Consider the following 17,468-nt stretch of genomic DNA (forward strand, 5'->3'; position numbering starts at 1 on the left):
TCATAATTTTTTAATTCTCGGCACAGCTCAAACAGTATCTCTAACTTTCAACACGTTCAAATTAGTGGAGAACGCATACCGGAATTGTGGGGAGGTGGCGTTCAGTGTTTCAGAGCAGTGTATCTATGTCACAATGGGATGCCGGACTATCGCGTCTCAGCGTCTAGACTAGGATTTGGTATCGGGTCGCGTACAGCAGCACTCCGAATTTATGATTTACTTGGATGCTGCCAGCTGTGGGCAGGTTTGAAATAAAACCAAGCCAATGGAAATTTATGGTATTATTTATTCTGTGACGTTTTTTTCTCCTAATCTCGCAAATCTCCGTTTTGGACAAGACTTTATGACCGAAATGATCCTATTTACACTTTGTAGTCAATTTTCACACTAGAATCCATGTTTGACTCATATCGAGGCTTATGTGTGGTGTTGTTTTAAATRCTCCCCCATTTCTACTGGTATTAGAAATAGTTGATTAATATTGAGATTACAGTAGAGGCACATTGAGATAGAAATATAATTTAAGACATAATTTGAGAGACATTTGTAGCACAWTAAGTAAACATAATATTTTGACTAGTGACATTTGACWAGTGACAGTTGCTTGTTGTATAGTTGAATTGATGGCAATTACATTTTAAATCAATCTCAAATTAAATGAATTAAATTCRAAATGAATTTTGTATTTGCACAACACGATACTTATTGTATGACCTCGTGATAAATCTCGTCAATAGCTCCGCCCCAAATAGGAAGTCATGCACAACCATTGTTCAACCAGGGAAAAGGTAAACGTGGAGGATACGAATAGATTAAGATAAAGTCTAAACACTTGTTTTATAAACAAAGCTAAATATTTACTAGCATATGACAATGGAGAATGCTGCCCACCTTCAAAGTCAGCTAACCTCTCTCATGAACGCGGTAATGAGGGCAGCGGTCGTGGAAATAGTCCGACTTGTAGATGGCAGCGCCGTGGCCCTTCGCGAAGAGTTGTCCAAGAGTAAACGGGAGAACGAAGCACTGAAAGCCGAGAACGAGTCGAATAAAAATAAGATGCAAAATTTGGAAGCAAAACTAGCTGCGGAGCAGCGTTCTGTCGGTTGTCATGTAGCCGAAGCTGGTGGCGGTAAGGTAGTGTGTGTGGATAGTTGAAAGCTTTCTATTGTATTGATTTTGTTAACGTTACACGATTTCTTTCTGGGCAAATAAAAATGTAATGGTTTCTGTTTATGGTAATTACATAGATCAATTTTTCCAAACAAAGGAAGATGTTAAGGCTTGTGCAGAGAAGACCCGTGCAAGGCTGCAATCTTTGGAGCCAGCAGGCCAATCCGAGGTTAGTATATTGTATAAGCACAGATGGAACAATGTGCCAGATATTTCACCGGATGTATATTCAATACCAAATCTAGTAAAGAGGAGTTATTGCACACGCGCTTCAGAATAGGCGTTCACAAACGGAAATATGCAAATATAAGCTAKAACGCGCCAATAGGATCTGGCTAGATCGTACTTGGCTCTGCCCCACCCTCCTTGTTTGCTCTGCCAACTATGAATAATTTGTTCCCATTGGAAATGACAGGCTGTGGTCAGTCTTGTTAGTTATAAAACATCTTTGGTATAAGGGCAGTTCCATGGTAACGKACTGATCCTTAGGAAGGCCCTATACCATCAAAGTTCACATTTTTAAATGGTAAGCTTAGGGTCTTAGTATGTGTGCTCTAGCCAACAGCTTGCAGATACACTGCAGGTTGAGAGCTTGAAGTTCCTTGGTGTCCACATCACCAACAAACTATCATGGTCCAAACACACCAAGACAGTTGTGAAGAGGGCACTACAAAGCCTTTTCCCCCTCTGGAAACTGAAAAGATTTGGCATGGGTCCTCAGATCATCAAAAAGTTATACAGCTGCACCATCGAGAGCATCCTGACTGGTTGCATCACTGTCTGGTATGGCAACTGCTCAGCCTCCGACTGTAAGGCACTACAGAGGGTAGTGCGTACGGCCCAGTATATCATTGGGGCCAAGCTTCCTGCCACCCAGGACCTCAATACAAGGCGGTGTCAGAGGAAGGCCCTAAAAAATGTCAAAAGATTCCAGCCACCCTAGTCATAGACTGTTCTCTCTGCTACCGCACAGCAAGCGGTACCGGAGCGCCAAGTCTAGGTCCAAAAGGCTTCTTAACAGCTTCTACCCCCAAGCCATAAGGCTCTTGAATAGCTAATCAAATGGCCACCCAGACTATTTGCATTGTCCCTCCGCTTTTACGCTGCTGCTAYTCTGTTTATTATCTATGTATAGTCACTTTAACTCTACCTACATGTACATATTAACTCGACTAACCTGTGCTCCCGCACATTGACTCTACCGGTACTCCCTGTATAAAGCCTCGCTACTGTTATTTTCTGGCTGCTCTTTAATTATCATTATTATTWTTTTTACGTATCTATCTTTTACTTAACTTATTTTTCTTAACTGCATTGTTGCTTAAGGGCTTGTAAGTAAGCATTTCACTGTAAGGTCTACTAAACCTGTTTTCAGCGCATGTGGCAAATTATATGTGATTTATAGCCTACTACATGGTGAGATTGTTATGGACAAAAGTGAGAATTATTTTGTCAAACGGCAGCCAATCATTGATCGTCATGTCACCAGAATAAGACCCACTATTTATTGGAAATGAGCATCGAGATCACTGTGCACTTTCACCACCCTGTGAAGTTCATCATAACTTATGTCATCTGTAGCCTAATAAACTACATGCTTTCCCGAGTCGTAGTGTGAGCACCACACAACATATCATAGTGTTTACTTCGATATGGTTGTTATATCAATATTTGCGCATAAAGGCATTTCAACCACCATTTCTCATGTAATTAATTTTACAGAAATATAAAGATCCCACCTTTTAGAAAGCTAACTGACAAATTAGCTGTTTCCATCAGGCCTGTCGTGACATTTTTGTATCCGCCATGTGCTTTACAAACATAAAAAGGTTGGATGGAAACCTGGTTACTGAGACTCAGATTTTTCACTTTAAAATGAACATGTACCAGTCAAAAGTTTGACACTACAGCATCCCGGGTGGCGCAGTGGTCTAAGGCAGTGCTAGCTGTGCCACCAGAGATTCTGGGTTCGAGCCCAGGCTCTGTCACAGCCGGCTGTGATCGGGAGGCCCATGGGGCGGCGCACAATTGGCACAGCGTCGTCCAGGTTAGGGAGGGTTTGGCCGGCAGGGATATCCTTGTCTCATCGTGCACTAGCGACTCCTGTGGCGGACTGAGCGCAGTGCACGCTGACCAGGTTGCCAGGCGTACAGTGTTTCCTCCGACACATTGGTGCGGCTGGCTTCCGGGTTGGATGTGCATTGTGTCAAGAAGCAGTGCGGCTTGGTTGGGTTGTGTTTCGGAGGACGCATGGCTCTCGACCTCGCCTCTCCCGAGTCCGTACGGGAGTTGCAGCGATGAGACAAGACTGTAACTACTACCAATTGGATACCATGAAATTGGGGTAAAAAAAAAAAAAAAAAGTTTGTACTCATTCAAGGGTTTTTATTTTTACTATTTTCAACATTGTTGAAAACATTATCAACATTATCAAAAACAATGAAATAACACATGGAATCATGAGGTAACCAAGAAAGTGTTAAACAAATCAAAATTATATTTTAGATTCTTCAAAGTAGCCACCCTTTGCCTTGATGACAGCTTTTCACACGCTTGGCATTCTCACAACCAGCTTCACCTGGAATGCCACATATGCTGAGCACTTGTTGGCTGCTTTTCCTTCACTCTGCGGTCCAAACCATCTCAATTGKGTTGAGGTCGGGTGATTGTGGATGCCAGGTCATCTGATGCAGAACTCAATCACTCTCCTTCTTGGTCAAATAGCTCTACACAGCCCGGAGGTGTGTTGGGTCATTGACCTGTTGAAAAACAAATGACTGTCCCACTAAGCGCAAACCAGATGGGATGGCGTATCGCTGCAGAATGCTGTGGTAGCCATGCTGGTTAAGTGTGCCTTGAATTCTAAATTAATTACTGACTGTCACCAGCAAATCACCCCATCACACCACCTCCTCTATGCTTCACGGTTGGGACCACGCATGCGGAGATCATCGTTCCCCGACTCTGCTTTTTACAAAGAAACAGCGGTTGGAACCAAACATTTCAAATTTGGACTCACCAAACCAAAGGACATATTCCCACCGGTCTAATGTCCATTGCTCGTGTTTCTTGGTCCAATCAATTCTCTTCTTATTAGTGTCCTTTAGTAGTGGTTTCTTTGCAGGAATTTGACCATGAAGGCCAGATTCAGAGTCTACTCTGAGATGTCTGTTACTTGAACTCTGAAGCATTTATTTGGGCTGCAAATTCTTGTAACTCTAATGAACTTATCCTCTGCAGCAGAAGTAACTCTGGGTCTTCCTTTTCTGTGGGGTCGTCATGTGAGCCAGTTTCATCATAGCGCTTGAAGGTTTTTGCGACTACACTTGAAGAAACTTTCAAAGTTCTTAACTTTCCGTATTAACTGACCTTCATGTCTTTAAAGTAATGATAGACTGTCGTTTCTCTTTGTTTATTTGAGCTGTTCTTTCCATAATATAGACTTAGCCTTATTTGGTTAAAGACCATCTTCTGTTACCATTCCTACCATGTCACTACACAAATATRYATTTTGWTTAACACTTTTTTAGGTTACTACATGATWCCATATRTGTTATTTCATAGTTTTGATGTCTTCACTATTATTCTACAATGTAGAAAATAGTAAARATAAAGAAGAACCCTGGAATGAGTAGGTGTCAACTTTTTAAAGTACCACTTTTAAAATGTACTGAAGATTATACAAAAACACATTTACTTGAACAGTGCAGATGCACAGTTTGGTACCATAATAATGTTTGTGCTATTTGTCATCATTCTTTTGCCAAATTTTGCATCTGCACTGTTATTCTTGTGCATAGAGTTGTATGCTTTATTTAACTCTGCAATCATTTGTWTTTAGTTTGACACATTTTAAAGTGAAATATCTGAGTCTATTATTGTGGAATTGCCTATAATTATATACTAACCTGTATATTCAGATGTGTTCAATGCATGTACTATGTGTTATGTGCAGTTGTTTCCTAGTGGAAATCATGTGGGACGTCATTGTGTTTGATGCAGGCTACAGCTTTCAATAAAGGGGAAGGCCTAAAAGTTGTTGCCATGGAGAAGGATGGAATAAAAGTACTTCGCATCAAGAAGGAAATAAATGAAGGCACAGAACATGACACACCATGTCCAATGACAGGTGAGTGCGACAGTAAATCATCATTGCCCCATAGGTATTGGAAATATGGATACATCACGACTCTGTTTGAGAATAGTGGATCGTTATTTTCCTCCCCTAGACACACAATAAGTTAAGTTGAAGAGAAAGTCGTTTTTACTGTAATGGCACCGGTCTCTGTTTGCAGGTGAGCAGCCGTGTCCCAAAGTGGACATGGTGTATGGCAAGGAGTGGAGCCAAAGCCTGTGGCGAGACGGAAAAGAAATAGGAGACCATAGCGACAGAACAGGGGAGAAAGAAACTCCAGGACCATCAATGACCAAGCATCAGGTCAGTCCCCTTTCCCCTCAGAGTTTTTTTTTGAATGAAGGCCTATTTAATACAAACACACGTGATGTTGACATGGTTGCGATTATCAGGTTRATTGTGACCTATACGCGCACACAACACACCAAGACGGAACTCACACAGTGCTTCATTCCATGATTTGATTCTCTTGAGCCATGTTGTGGTCATAAAATAAAAAAACGAATCAGACATTACGAAGGATGGGAATGGGAAGTGAAACACCGCAGTCCAACAGTCAAACCAAACATTGCAAACGTTCTTCAAGAAGGAAACTTGTACCAGCTCTTCAAGTGCTTTGCGTCTCCCAAGGTCCTGCTGCAATAGGAAATGAACAACAAACTCAAATCCCCTCAAAAGACAATTGAGAACAATAAAAATACAAAAAAAACTCTTGAAGCTTATTGAATGTACAGAAATAGCCCTTTGTATCAACATGGGCCTCAGACTACCAGGCAGGCTACCAAGTCCCATTACGTGTTTATTTACATACAATTCGTCGTCTTCTTACAGAACGGAGGTCCACTTCAGTGCAGTAAGCTGAATCCATCCACTCCTATCTTCAGTCTTCTGTGATCCTAAACGAGACACTAATGACTTAAGTGGGAATTTCTGAATTCTGTTCTCCTTGTCACTGACTGGTCATGACAGATAGACGGCAACGTTAAAAATCCTTGTCTTTATTTACTGTTTGGCCCACGGGACCTCCTATAACACTGTCTCAGAGACTTTCGGAATCCCTCTGTCCAATGCTACCCGAATCGTCTGTGACRTTGTGGACAAACTGGTCAAGCTGTCCCCTCTTCAGATGAGCTGGCTCTCATGGTGGAAGGGTTTTGGGAAACTGGCCCTTCACCGGAGGTTTGAGAAGGCTGTGGGGGGCCATAGTCGTGTGCCACGTCAGGGTCAAGATCCCCAGTGCACCGCACCCCCAACAATGTCCAGGTGAACAGCCCCTCCCTACCATCAACTGACGCCTGTGTGCCTCACACCATATCCAAAGTCTGATCAGAACCCGGAGCACGACCAGTTTAACCAGCACCACGCCAGGGTTTTCTTCCCCCATTGAGAGGACCTTTGACATCATGAGAAAGCGCTGGCACATCTTCCTCAAGCTCCACCCATTCTTCATCCTGAAAGTGCTTGCAATGTGCACCGTGCTGCATAACATCTGCCTCCGGTCCGGGGACGTGCTGGAGCCAGTAAAGATTGAGGACAGAAACAATGTTACTGAGGCTCTGAAGGAGTGGCTAGTGTCGAATGAGACCAGTAGAGAGGCGTTGAGGGACAGTTTGGCTTAACTTCTCTAGGATAGGTGGGACGGTAGCGTCCCACTTGGCCAAAATCCAGCAAAAAATGTAGCGYGGCAAATTCAAATATATTACTATAAAAATCTATCTATCATGAAACCACACATGAAAGACACCAAATTAAAGCTACACATGTTGTGAATCCAGCCAACATGTCTGATTTCAAAAAGGATTTATGGGGAAGGCACACCAAACAATTATGTTAGCTCAGAACATAGCCACAGAAAAACAGCCATTTTCCCAGCAAAAGATAGTAGTAACAAAAACCAGAAATAGAGAKAAAATGAATCACTAACCTTTGAACATCTTCATCAGATGACACTCATATGACATCATGTTACACAATACATTTATGTTTTGTTCGATAATGTGCATATTTATATCCACAAATCTCGGTTTACATTGGCGCCATGTTCAGGAATGCCTCCAAAATATCCGGAGTAATTACAGAGAGCCAAATAACAGAAATACTCATCATAAACTTTGATGAAAGATACATGTTTTACATATAATTAAAGATACACTTGTTCCTAATGCAAGCGCTGTGTCAGATTTAAAAAAAAACTTTACGTAAAAAGCACACCATGCAATAATCTGAGACGGCGCTCAGATGTAACAACATTTCCCCGCCATGTTGGAGTCAACAGAAATACGAAATTACATCATAAATATTCCCTTTGATTATCTTCATCAGAATGCAGTGCCAGGAATCCTAGTTCCACAATAAATCGTTGTTTTGTTCGATAATGTCCATTACTTATGTCCAATTAGCWAATTTTGCTAGCATGTGTAGTACACGTGTCCAAACGCTCGCGCAGATGCAGGCAAACGTCGGACGRAAAYTTCAAAAAGTTATATTCCAGGTCGAATAAACTGGTCAAACTTAGTAGAGAATCAATCTTTAGGATGTTGTTATCATTTATATCCAATAAGGTTCCAACCGGATAATTCTTTTYAGTCTCTATAAGTAATGGAACGCAAGACGATATAATGAGGAAAGCGCGTGACCAAGAACTGGCAATCTGCCAGACCACTGACTCTGTCCCCTCCCATCCGGTCCCACAACACAGCATAAGCTTCATTCCAYGTTCTACTGACTGTTGACATCTAGTGGAAGGCGTATGAAGTGCAAACAGATCCATATATTACAGGGAATTGAATAGGCGATGACTTTAACAACGACCACTCTCAGAATTTTCACTTCCTGTTTGGATTTTTTCTCAGGTTTTTGCCTGCCATATSAGTTCTGTTATACTCACAGACATCATTCAAACAGTTTTAGAAACTTCAGAGTGTTTTCTATCCAATAGTAATAATAATATGCATATATTAGCTTGTGGGACAGAGTGGGAGGCAGTTCACTATGGGCACGAAATTCATCCAAAAGTGAAAATGCTGCCCCCTRTACCAAAGAAGTTAACAGATCTCTACAATGAAATKAATGGCCTCAGTGAATGATGTGCAAGGGAAATCTGCACCGGCAAACATGGCGGCAGTGCAACAAGAATAGGCTTACGACATAGTGGTGATGGAAATTGATTACTTCAGGAGCCAATAAGCGGTGGTGGAACTGTCACTGCTGACCTTTTACGTTTTTCCTGAAAACAATTTAGCAAAGTCACCTCTCCTATTCTAATGCTTGTATACAGTACCATGTAGAACATCCACTTTATTTCAAATTATATATATTTTTTATACTGTACATGGTGAAGTGAAACACGATTGTTCGTTTTTTTGGTATGGTGTGAATGTGGGACTGGTATTCTAACTATTAACTTGTATTACATTTATTTTATTTTATTACTGTATGGATAATAAAAGTATCCCCTGTGGTCTGCAGTGCAGCCCTGGATGTGGTATGCATTCAAGTCTTTGATGAAGCCTTCTTCATTGTGTCACCTAAAGGGACRTTTTATCTTAGCGGAAAATACATGAAAAGTTCATTATGCCATGCGTATTTCAACCACTAATGCATTGTATACCAGTGATGAAACAGACCAAACCATCCTTGTATTCTTATGTCGTTACTGAATGCTTGAACCTTGTGTGGTGTTCGGGTCTGTGGGACCCATTTTCAATGTTTACTAAAATGAAAAACCTGAGACTCATTGGCCTTGGCTCGTTTTCTGTGAACAACATGTAAAATAACACATTTTCATTGAGTGCACACCGTGCACGCCCCTACACATCTATATTACGTATGTGGTGTTTGGGTTCACYGGACCAGAGGGTAATAAAAGTGTGTTTGTAGGTGGAGGAAAAAAAAGGTTTGTGATGTGCCTTCACTCCGTCTTCCTCCTCCTTGCGCGTGCTGTTTCAACAGCACCAAGAACCTGTAATGTCTCCCTGCCTSTSTCCCGCTTTTCTCGCACTCTTTACMCTTTGTGGTGTGTGAAAGTACACAATGTCTTGCCTGGAACCTGCACAATGTTGTTACAATTCATTATTTCGATACGTTGTAAGAAATTCAGTATTTTCCCACACTCTTCCCCCAGCCAGGTGCAAATTGGGGGAGGGACACAACAAATAAATAGCTTTGCGTGTGTGGCTCCTTACCACAATCGTTCAGTAGGGCAAAAAAATWAATTTAAATAATAAATTAAGAATTTTCCAAATATGAGGATCATGTCTCTGTCAATTCGGAGTCTGACAGTGAGTTGGAAGAGGAGGATGAGATTGACCCGCAGCCAGCCCTAGGACCAGCCTGTCAACAACCAGCTCATCAGSGGTCTGCAGGAGAAGAAATATAGATGTCAAAATTGTTTGAAATTGAATGGTCTTCTTGACCAAGGAATGAGCCACCCCACATGCCAATGTGATAAGGATGCAACCAGGGCCGACGCGGATGGCGGATACTCATGTGCAGGACATAAAGTCTTCTAATGAACTGTTCATCCCAGACACCATCCAGAAAATCATTCTGGACTGCACTAATTTGGAGGGAAGGTGTGGTTTTGGAGAGGGATGGAAGGAGATGGACCAAACTCATTTACATGCATACTTTGGGGTTCTCATCCTTGCTGGTGTTTTCAGWTCGAATGGTGAGTCCACAGAATCCCTGTGGGAGGCAGAAACTGGCGCACAACTTTTCTGTGCAACAATGTCTCTGGAAAACTTCCACATTATTTCCAGGATTATCCGCTTCTATAACCGAGACACCAAACCAGCTCGGCGGYAGAGAGACAAGCTAGTTGCAATCAGGTCAGTGTGGGACAAGTGGGTGGACAGTCTTCCACTGTTTTACAACCCTGGGCTCAACGTTACTGTTGATGAGCAGGTTACGCCATTTAGCTGCCCCTTCAGGCAGTACATACCGTCTAAACTCACAAAATATGTAATCAAGATCTGGGCTGCCTGTGATGCTGCTTCATCATATGCATGGAACTTCTAAGTGTATACGTGGAAGCCAGATGGAGCCTCTGAGAGGGACCAAGGGATGCAGGTTGTCCTGGACGTGACACAGGGACTCCGTGGCCACAACATCATCTGCAATAAAAAAAATTTTTTTTTTTTTTACTTCGCAAGCTGGGACAGGAGCTCCTCGAGGAAGCTGACAATGGTAGGAGGGATACGAAAAAACAAGCCAGAGCTCCCACCTCAGCTGTTGAATACACAGAACAGGCCTATCAATTCCTCTGTCTTCACGGCCGACACGTCCCTACTGTCCTACCTGTCAAAGAAAGGCAAAAATGTGGTGCTCTTGAGTATGCTGCATAGGGATGGGAGACTTTGTGCCCAGGAACATCAAACGGAAATCATAATGGATTACAATGCCACAAAAGGAGGGGTGGACAATTTAGACTGGCTACAGCTGCAAAAAGAAGAACCCTATGCTGGCTACTTGTGATATTCTTGGACATCTCAGCATACAACACTTATGTCATGTGGATGGCGTTGACCCCAGATTGGAACAGAGGGAAGCTCCAGAGGAGACTGCTCTTTCTCCAGSAGCTGGGCAAGGCAGTGGTAAGACCACAAATCCAGAGGAGACAACATATCCCAAGGACCCCAGCTTCTGCAGCCATCGTGAGGAGGATGCTGGTGCCGCGTCCGCCTGACCCACGGAATCAACTACTCCAATACCGGAAGTAAGTTTGAGTGATCTTGGTGTGTGTGTGACTCTCCTACCTTGGCCTGCTGTAGCTATATATGTGAGTGAGTGAGATGTTAGTAACATTCCTGAACTAAGTGTTTTCATCATTCTAGATTGCAACTGGTAGCAACAAGAAGAAGCGCTGCGATGTGTGTGGACCCAAGAAGGACMGGAAGACACAGTACACATGCGTCAAGTGCAAGAAATACATTTGCAGCACACACACAGTAAAACTCTGTCCCTCGTGTGGTGTGTAGACCAGCCTTAATTTGTGTACAATGCGGCGCATTTATCTTTTCCATAAAATACTGTATGTAAAATTTGTCCTTCCAATTTGTTCAGTTCAAAGTATTAAACATCGATAGTGATGAAAACCTTGTTTCATTTATTTGTTTAATATAACCTTGATTTATTCCACCCATGTCTTGATGTTAATAGATTAAAAAGCATTTTTTTAATGTATTTTTTTACGAATAGCGCTTTTATTGATAAATGTGATCTAGCAGAGGTAAATGACAAATATTAACCATGATTGCTGTATATATTGCTTGTAATTAATTTAAGTCAACATTTAAGTATTTTTATATAAATTAAGGCTGTATTGTTTTAACCCAATAATGTTGTGGGTCCATCAGACCCAAGAACATTGGGTGAATAACAAAAAAACATGAACCACCACACAACGGTTAATATGCTACTTGACTTTTTCCACATTTTGATGTTACAGCCTGAATTTAAACTGGATTAAAGATGCAATATGCAGAAATCGCTACACCATTTCCTGGTTGCTAAAATTCTAATWGTTTGCCTTATTTCAGTTTGTGACAAAACAAGCAATACAGTGTATTCAGACCTCTTGACTTTTTCCACATTTTTGTTACGTTACAGCTTTATTCTAAAATGTATTAAATAGTTTTTTCCTCATCAAGCAATACCCCATAATGACAAAAAAAAAAGGTTTTTACATAAGTATTCAGACCCATTACTCAGTACTTTGTTGAAGCACCTTTGGCAGCGATTACAGCCTCAAGTCTTCTTGGGTATGACACTACAAGCTTGGCACACCTGTATTTGGGGAGTTTCTCTCATTCTTCTCTGCAGGTCCTCTCAAGATCTGTCAGGTTGGATGGGGAGCGTTACTGCGCCGCTATTTTCAAGTCTCTCCAGAGATGTTCGATCGGATTCAAGTCCGGGCTCTGGCTGGGCCACTCAAGGACATTCAGAGACTTGTCCCCAAGTCACTCCTGCATTGTCTTGGCTGTGTGCTTAGGGTCGTTGTCCTGTTGGAAGGTGAACTTTCGCCCCAGTCTAAGGTCCTGAGCGCTATAGAGCAGGTTTTCATCAAGAATCTCTCAGTACTCTGCTCCTTTCACCTTTCCCTCGATCCTGACTAGTCTTCCAGTCCCTGCCGCTGAAAAACATCCCCACAGCATGATGCTGCCACCAACATCCTTCGTCGTAGGGATGGTGCCAGGCTTCCTCCAGACGTGATTCTTGGCATTCAGGCCAAAGAGTTCAATCTTCATTTCATCAGACCAGAGAATCTTGTTTCTCAGCTCTAGGAAGTGTCTTGGTGGTTCAAAACTTCTTCCATTTAAGAATGATGGAGGACACTGTGTTCTTGGGGACCTTCAATGCTGCAGAACGTTTTTGGTACCCTTCCCCAGATCTGTGCCTCGACACAATCCTGTCTCGGACCTCTACGGACAATTTCTTCGACCTCAGGGCTTGGTTTTTGCTCTGACATGCACTGTCAACTGTGGGACTTTATGTAGACAGGGGTGTGCCTTTCCGAATCGTGTCCAATCAATTGAATTTACCACAGGGGGACTCCAATCAAGTTGTAGAAACATCTCAAGGATGATCAATAGAAACCGGATGCACTGGAGCTCAATTTCGAGTCTCATAGCAAAGGGTCTGAATACTTAAGTAAATAAGGTATCTGTTTTTTATTTGTAATAAATGTGCAAAAATATCTAAACCTGTTTTTGCTTTGTCATTATGGTGTATTGTGTGTAGATGGATGAGGAAAACATGTAATTTATTCAATTTTAGAATAAGGTTGTCACGTAACCAAATGTGGGAAAAAGTCAAGGGTTCTGAATACTTTCCAAATGCACTGTATGTAGTGTACAGAATCATTGTACCATCTAAACCGCTGTGATATTTTCAATAACCAAAAATATTATATTTTCAGCTGTTTGAAGCTGGTGTACAAAACCGAAAAGTTAAAGACTCAAAAAGGAGATGGGAAGCATAGAAATAGAACACATAACACATCTACAGCTTCTTAGACTTGCTTTCAATGAGTGACAGATCTTTAACTCACATTTCTATTTCAATTTGATCAAGTCGCCTAAAAAGTTATATATTGCATCTTTAAATAGAGCTTGTTGGTCACTGGCCAACACAATACCCCATAATGTCAAAGTGGAATTGTGTTTTTAGAACATTTTTGCAAATAATAAAAAAAATGCCTTGTCATTCAACCCATTTGTTATGGCAAGCCTAAATAAGATCAGTAGTTAACGTTTGCTTAAGTCACATAAGTTGCATGGACTCTGTGTGCAATAATAGTGTTTAACCTGATTTTTGAATTACCAGCCTCTGTACCCCACACACAATTATCTGTAAGGTCCCTCAGTCGAGCAATGAATTTCAGACACTGATTCAAGCACAAAGACAAGGTAGGTTTTCCAATGCCTCGAAAGACGGGCACCTATTGGTAGATSGGATAAAATAATAACGCAGACATTGAATATCCCTTTGAGCATGGTGAAGTTATTAATTACACTTTGGATGGTGTATCAATACACCCAGTCACTAAGATACAGGCATCCTTCCTAACTCAGTTGCTGAACAGGAAGGAAACCACTCAGGAATTTCACCATGAGGCCAATGGTGACTTAAACTGTTTTAATGGCTGTAATAGGAGAAAACTGAGGATGGATCAACAACATTGTAGTTACTCCACAATACTAACCTAATTGACAGTGAAAGGGAAGCTTATACAGAATAAAAAATATTCCAAAACATGCATCCTGTTTGCAACAAGGCACTAAAGTAATACTGCAAAAAAGGTGGCAAAGCAATTAACTTTTTGTCCCGAGTACAAAGTGTTATGTTGGGGGCAAATCCAATACAACACATTACTGAGTACCACTCTCCATATTTTCAAGCATAGTGGCTGCATCATGTTATAGGTATGCTTATAATCCGTTAAGGACTGGGGAGTTTTTCAGGATAAAAAATAATCAAAATGGAGCAAAAAATCTTAGAGGAAAACCTTGTTTTCTGCTTTCTACCAGCATTAGGAGATTAATTCACCTTTCAGCAGGACAATAACCTAAAACAAATGGCCAAATMTCTACACTGGAGTTGCTTACTAAGAAGACAGTGAATATTCCTGAGTGGCTGAGTTACAGTTTTGCCTGAAATCTACTTGAAAATGTATGGCATGACCTGGAAATGGTTGTCTAGCAATGATCAACAACCAAATTGACTTGAAGAATTCGTATTTTTTTTGTGTACATTTTACACATGTTTCTCCCCAATTCCATGATGTCCAATTAATAGTTAAAGTCTTGTCCCATTGCTGCAACTCCTGTACGGATTCGGGAGAGGCGAAGGTCGAGAGCCATGAGCCCTCTGAAACACGAGCCTGCCAAGCCGCATTGCTTCTTGACACACTGCTTGCTTAACCGGGAAGCCAGCAACGCCAATGTGTCGGAGGAAACACTGTACAGCTGGCAACCGAAGTCTGTGTGCATGCCCCCAGCCCACCACAAGGAGTCACTAGAGCGCGATGGGACAAGGACATCCCAGCCGGCCAAACCCTCCCCTAACCCGGACAACGSTGGGCCAATTGTGCGCCGCCTCATGGGTCTCCCGCTCGAGGCCGGCTGTGACACAGCCCGTGATCGAACCCGGATCTGTAGTGACGCCTCTAGCACTGCGATGCAGTGCCTTAGACTGCTGCGCGACTTGGAAAGCTTGAAGAATTTTTTAAAAGAATAATGGGCAAATGTTGCACAATCCAGGTGTGGAAAGCTCTTAGAGACTTACCCAGAAAGACTCACAGCTGTAAATGGTGCCAAAGGTGCTTCTACAAAGTATTGACTCAGGGGTGTGAATACTTATGTAAATTTKATATTTCTGTATTTAATTTTCAATAAATTTGTGACAATTTCTAAAAACATGTTTTCACTGCGTTWTGGGATATTGTGTGTAGAGGGGTGGGGRRAAAATTATTGAATCCATTTTGAATTAAGGCTGTAACACAACAAAAATGTGGAATAAGTCTATGGGTTTGAATACGTTCCGAAGGCACTGTATATTATTTTGACAACTGATCATTTTGATTATTTAGTTAATTATCATTATTTGGACTTTTCACAGAAAAGGAGAATTGTACATTATGCGGATGATTGGATTGAAGAGGACTGGATTAAAGAGGAGGGCGTACCAGTGGAAACCAATGAAAGTGTAAGTGTTTGGCGAGTAACCATATTTAGTGTTGGTGAAATAGATGTTAAGTTTTCACTTAGTAGCACAACATTTACAGTCAAAACCAAAATAAAGTTATTTTACAATTTGAAACCTTGTTTGTAATAAACAAATCAGTGTTTATAATAAACAAATCATTGTTTATAATAAACAAATCATTGTTTTCCATGTTTTTGCAGATTAATACTTCAGTCATCCCATTCATGGCGGACAGTGATTTGTCAGAGTATGGAGACGGACTATCCACACTTTGCAGCCAAGCGAATTACATGGATGCCATGACAGAGAGCTTGAAAGGCAGATTAGGGTCTGTTAGGGATAAACAAACCACACGATTAAAAACTGGATTGTTGGGGAATACCAATGCCAAGAAGAAACAGAGAATAATTGAACTAGGCTGGATGGACTTCAATGAAAAGGGGCAAGAGTTCAAGCAGGTCAGGACAGTAAACGGTGGCGGTACAAGACACCTTTATGTTGACAAAAAGAAATCTGTGGAGGAAATCAAAGTAATGGCAGAGGAAATGTTTTTCCCAAATGGACTTTCAAAGAAAAACACACAACTGGGGGACTATCACAGAGAAATCAGATGGAGGTACTCTCAAGTAAACAATTCAAGCACTGTGGAAGAACTTTATGAGGAAACCAAAGTGGGATGTCTACGACTCTATCTTTGCACAAAGGCACACAATGTCCGAGATTTTGGGGTTGTAGTCAGTGCCGCCTCTGGCTATTCACAGAGTACGCGCTGCGCGTAGGGCCCYGCCTATACACAGTACACGTTGTGCTTAGGGCCCCGCGGCCCCTAGAGGGCTCCCCACCTAGGGACTTTAGGAACTCAGTCGGGGTCTCAACCTACTGTTGGGAGTTAAAACAGCAGAATACATATGGTTGCAATTCAAAATTTGGTTGTGCAACAGCAGTTTTCTTTTTGTGTCCGTCACTGACAGTCACTCAATTAGCCCATGTCAACTAACATTTTATAGATTGCTAGGTAACTTAGTCTGGCCAGCTAAAACCTTGTAGTAATCATGGCTGAATTACATGGAGCGGGGGCCCTCCAACCAAATGATTTGATAAAATATTGAATTTGGTCTTTACYACTATAGCCCATAGAAACACATTGAATAGCATATTCATAAATGGCCAAAAATACAGTCAAAAATAAATCATAATATTTTGAAGTGTCTGTCCTATGTCTAGGAGATGTAAGAAAGCTCAGGAAATATTTAAGTTTTTTGGACACATTTTAACCGCTTATTTTTGTTGGCACAACTACCTCCATTCATTTGTATGGTTTACCTTCAGACGAGTCCCGAGACACTTGTGTTGGTCATAGAGGAAAATGGAGAACACCATCGATTGGTCTGACAATCAGGGCTGGAGCTCTGCCACATTCCACCGCAGATATCTATAGTTTAAACTGACAGATTTTGATGGGGGTATCTTTATCACGTTAGTTAGATTGCATCAAATAGACTCAACTGCCTAATTCTGTAGGACACAATTACCATATATTTTTGATTCATTAGATTATAATGTATATACAATAATTTAGCTGGAAATGTTTACTCAATGTATTAAAACTGTGACTTGTTTTGTTTGTACCAATGATCTCAAATGTAATTTTTTTTCTGATGTGGATTTTTTTAATGATCCTTTCTTTAGTTAGGCGGCAGGTAGCCTAGTGGTTAGAGCGTTGGGACAGTAACCGAAAGTTTGCTGGATCGAATCCCCAAGCTGACAAGGTAARAATCTGTCGTTCTACCCCTGAGCAAGGCAGTTAACCCACTGKTCCCCGGGCGCAGAAGACGTGGAATGTCGATTAAGGCAGCCCCCCGCACCTCTCTGGGGGATTGGGTTAACCCTTGTGCTTTTCTGAAAAGAAATGACGTCCATTGTGACATGGGTCAGATTGACCCGCACAGTTTAAACA

The 17,468-nt window shown here is 41.6% G+C and overlaps 1 protein-coding gene across 4 annotated transcripts; it reads left to right on the plus strand.

The window, feature by feature from the left end:
* The first annotated feature begins 446 nt into the window (after window positions 1–446).
* Window positions 447–17,139, plus strand: LOC111960196 (uncharacterized). Of its 4 annotated transcripts, none has more exons than XM_070437905.1 (6): window positions 447–1,129; window positions 1,248–1,339; window positions 5,173–5,299; window positions 5,466–5,608; window positions 15,425–15,511; window positions 15,712–17,139. In XM_070437905.1, the coding sequence occupies exons 1-6, from the start codon at window positions 868–870 to the stop codon at window positions 16,288–16,290; spliced, it is 1,290 nt and encodes a 429-aa protein (XP_070294006.1). In that variant the 5' UTR covers window positions 447–867; the 3' UTR covers window positions 16,291–17,139. The 4 variants fall into 4 exon arrangements, 3 of the variants coding, with proteins under 3 accessions (XP_070294006.1, XP_070294007.1, XP_023837855.2); XR_011475060.1 differs by lacking the exons at window positions 15,425–15,511; window positions 15,712–17,139 and adding exons at window positions 10,459–11,021; window positions 11,140–11,792 and having other exon boundaries at window positions 454–1,129; XM_070437906.1 differs by lacking the exons at window positions 15,425–15,511; window positions 15,712–17,139 and adding an exon at window positions 6,137–8,804 and having other exon boundaries at window positions 467–1,129.
* Window positions 17,140–17,468: the final 329 nt, after the last annotated feature.

This window comes from Salvelinus sp. IW2-2015, linkage group LG37 (genome assembly GCF_002910315.2).
Source record: "Salvelinus sp. IW2-2015 linkage group LG37, ASM291031v2, whole genome shotgun sequence".
In the NCBI taxonomy this organism is placed as follows: domain Eukaryota; kingdom Metazoa; phylum Chordata; class Actinopteri; order Salmoniformes; family Salmonidae; genus Salvelinus; species Salvelinus sp. IW2-2015.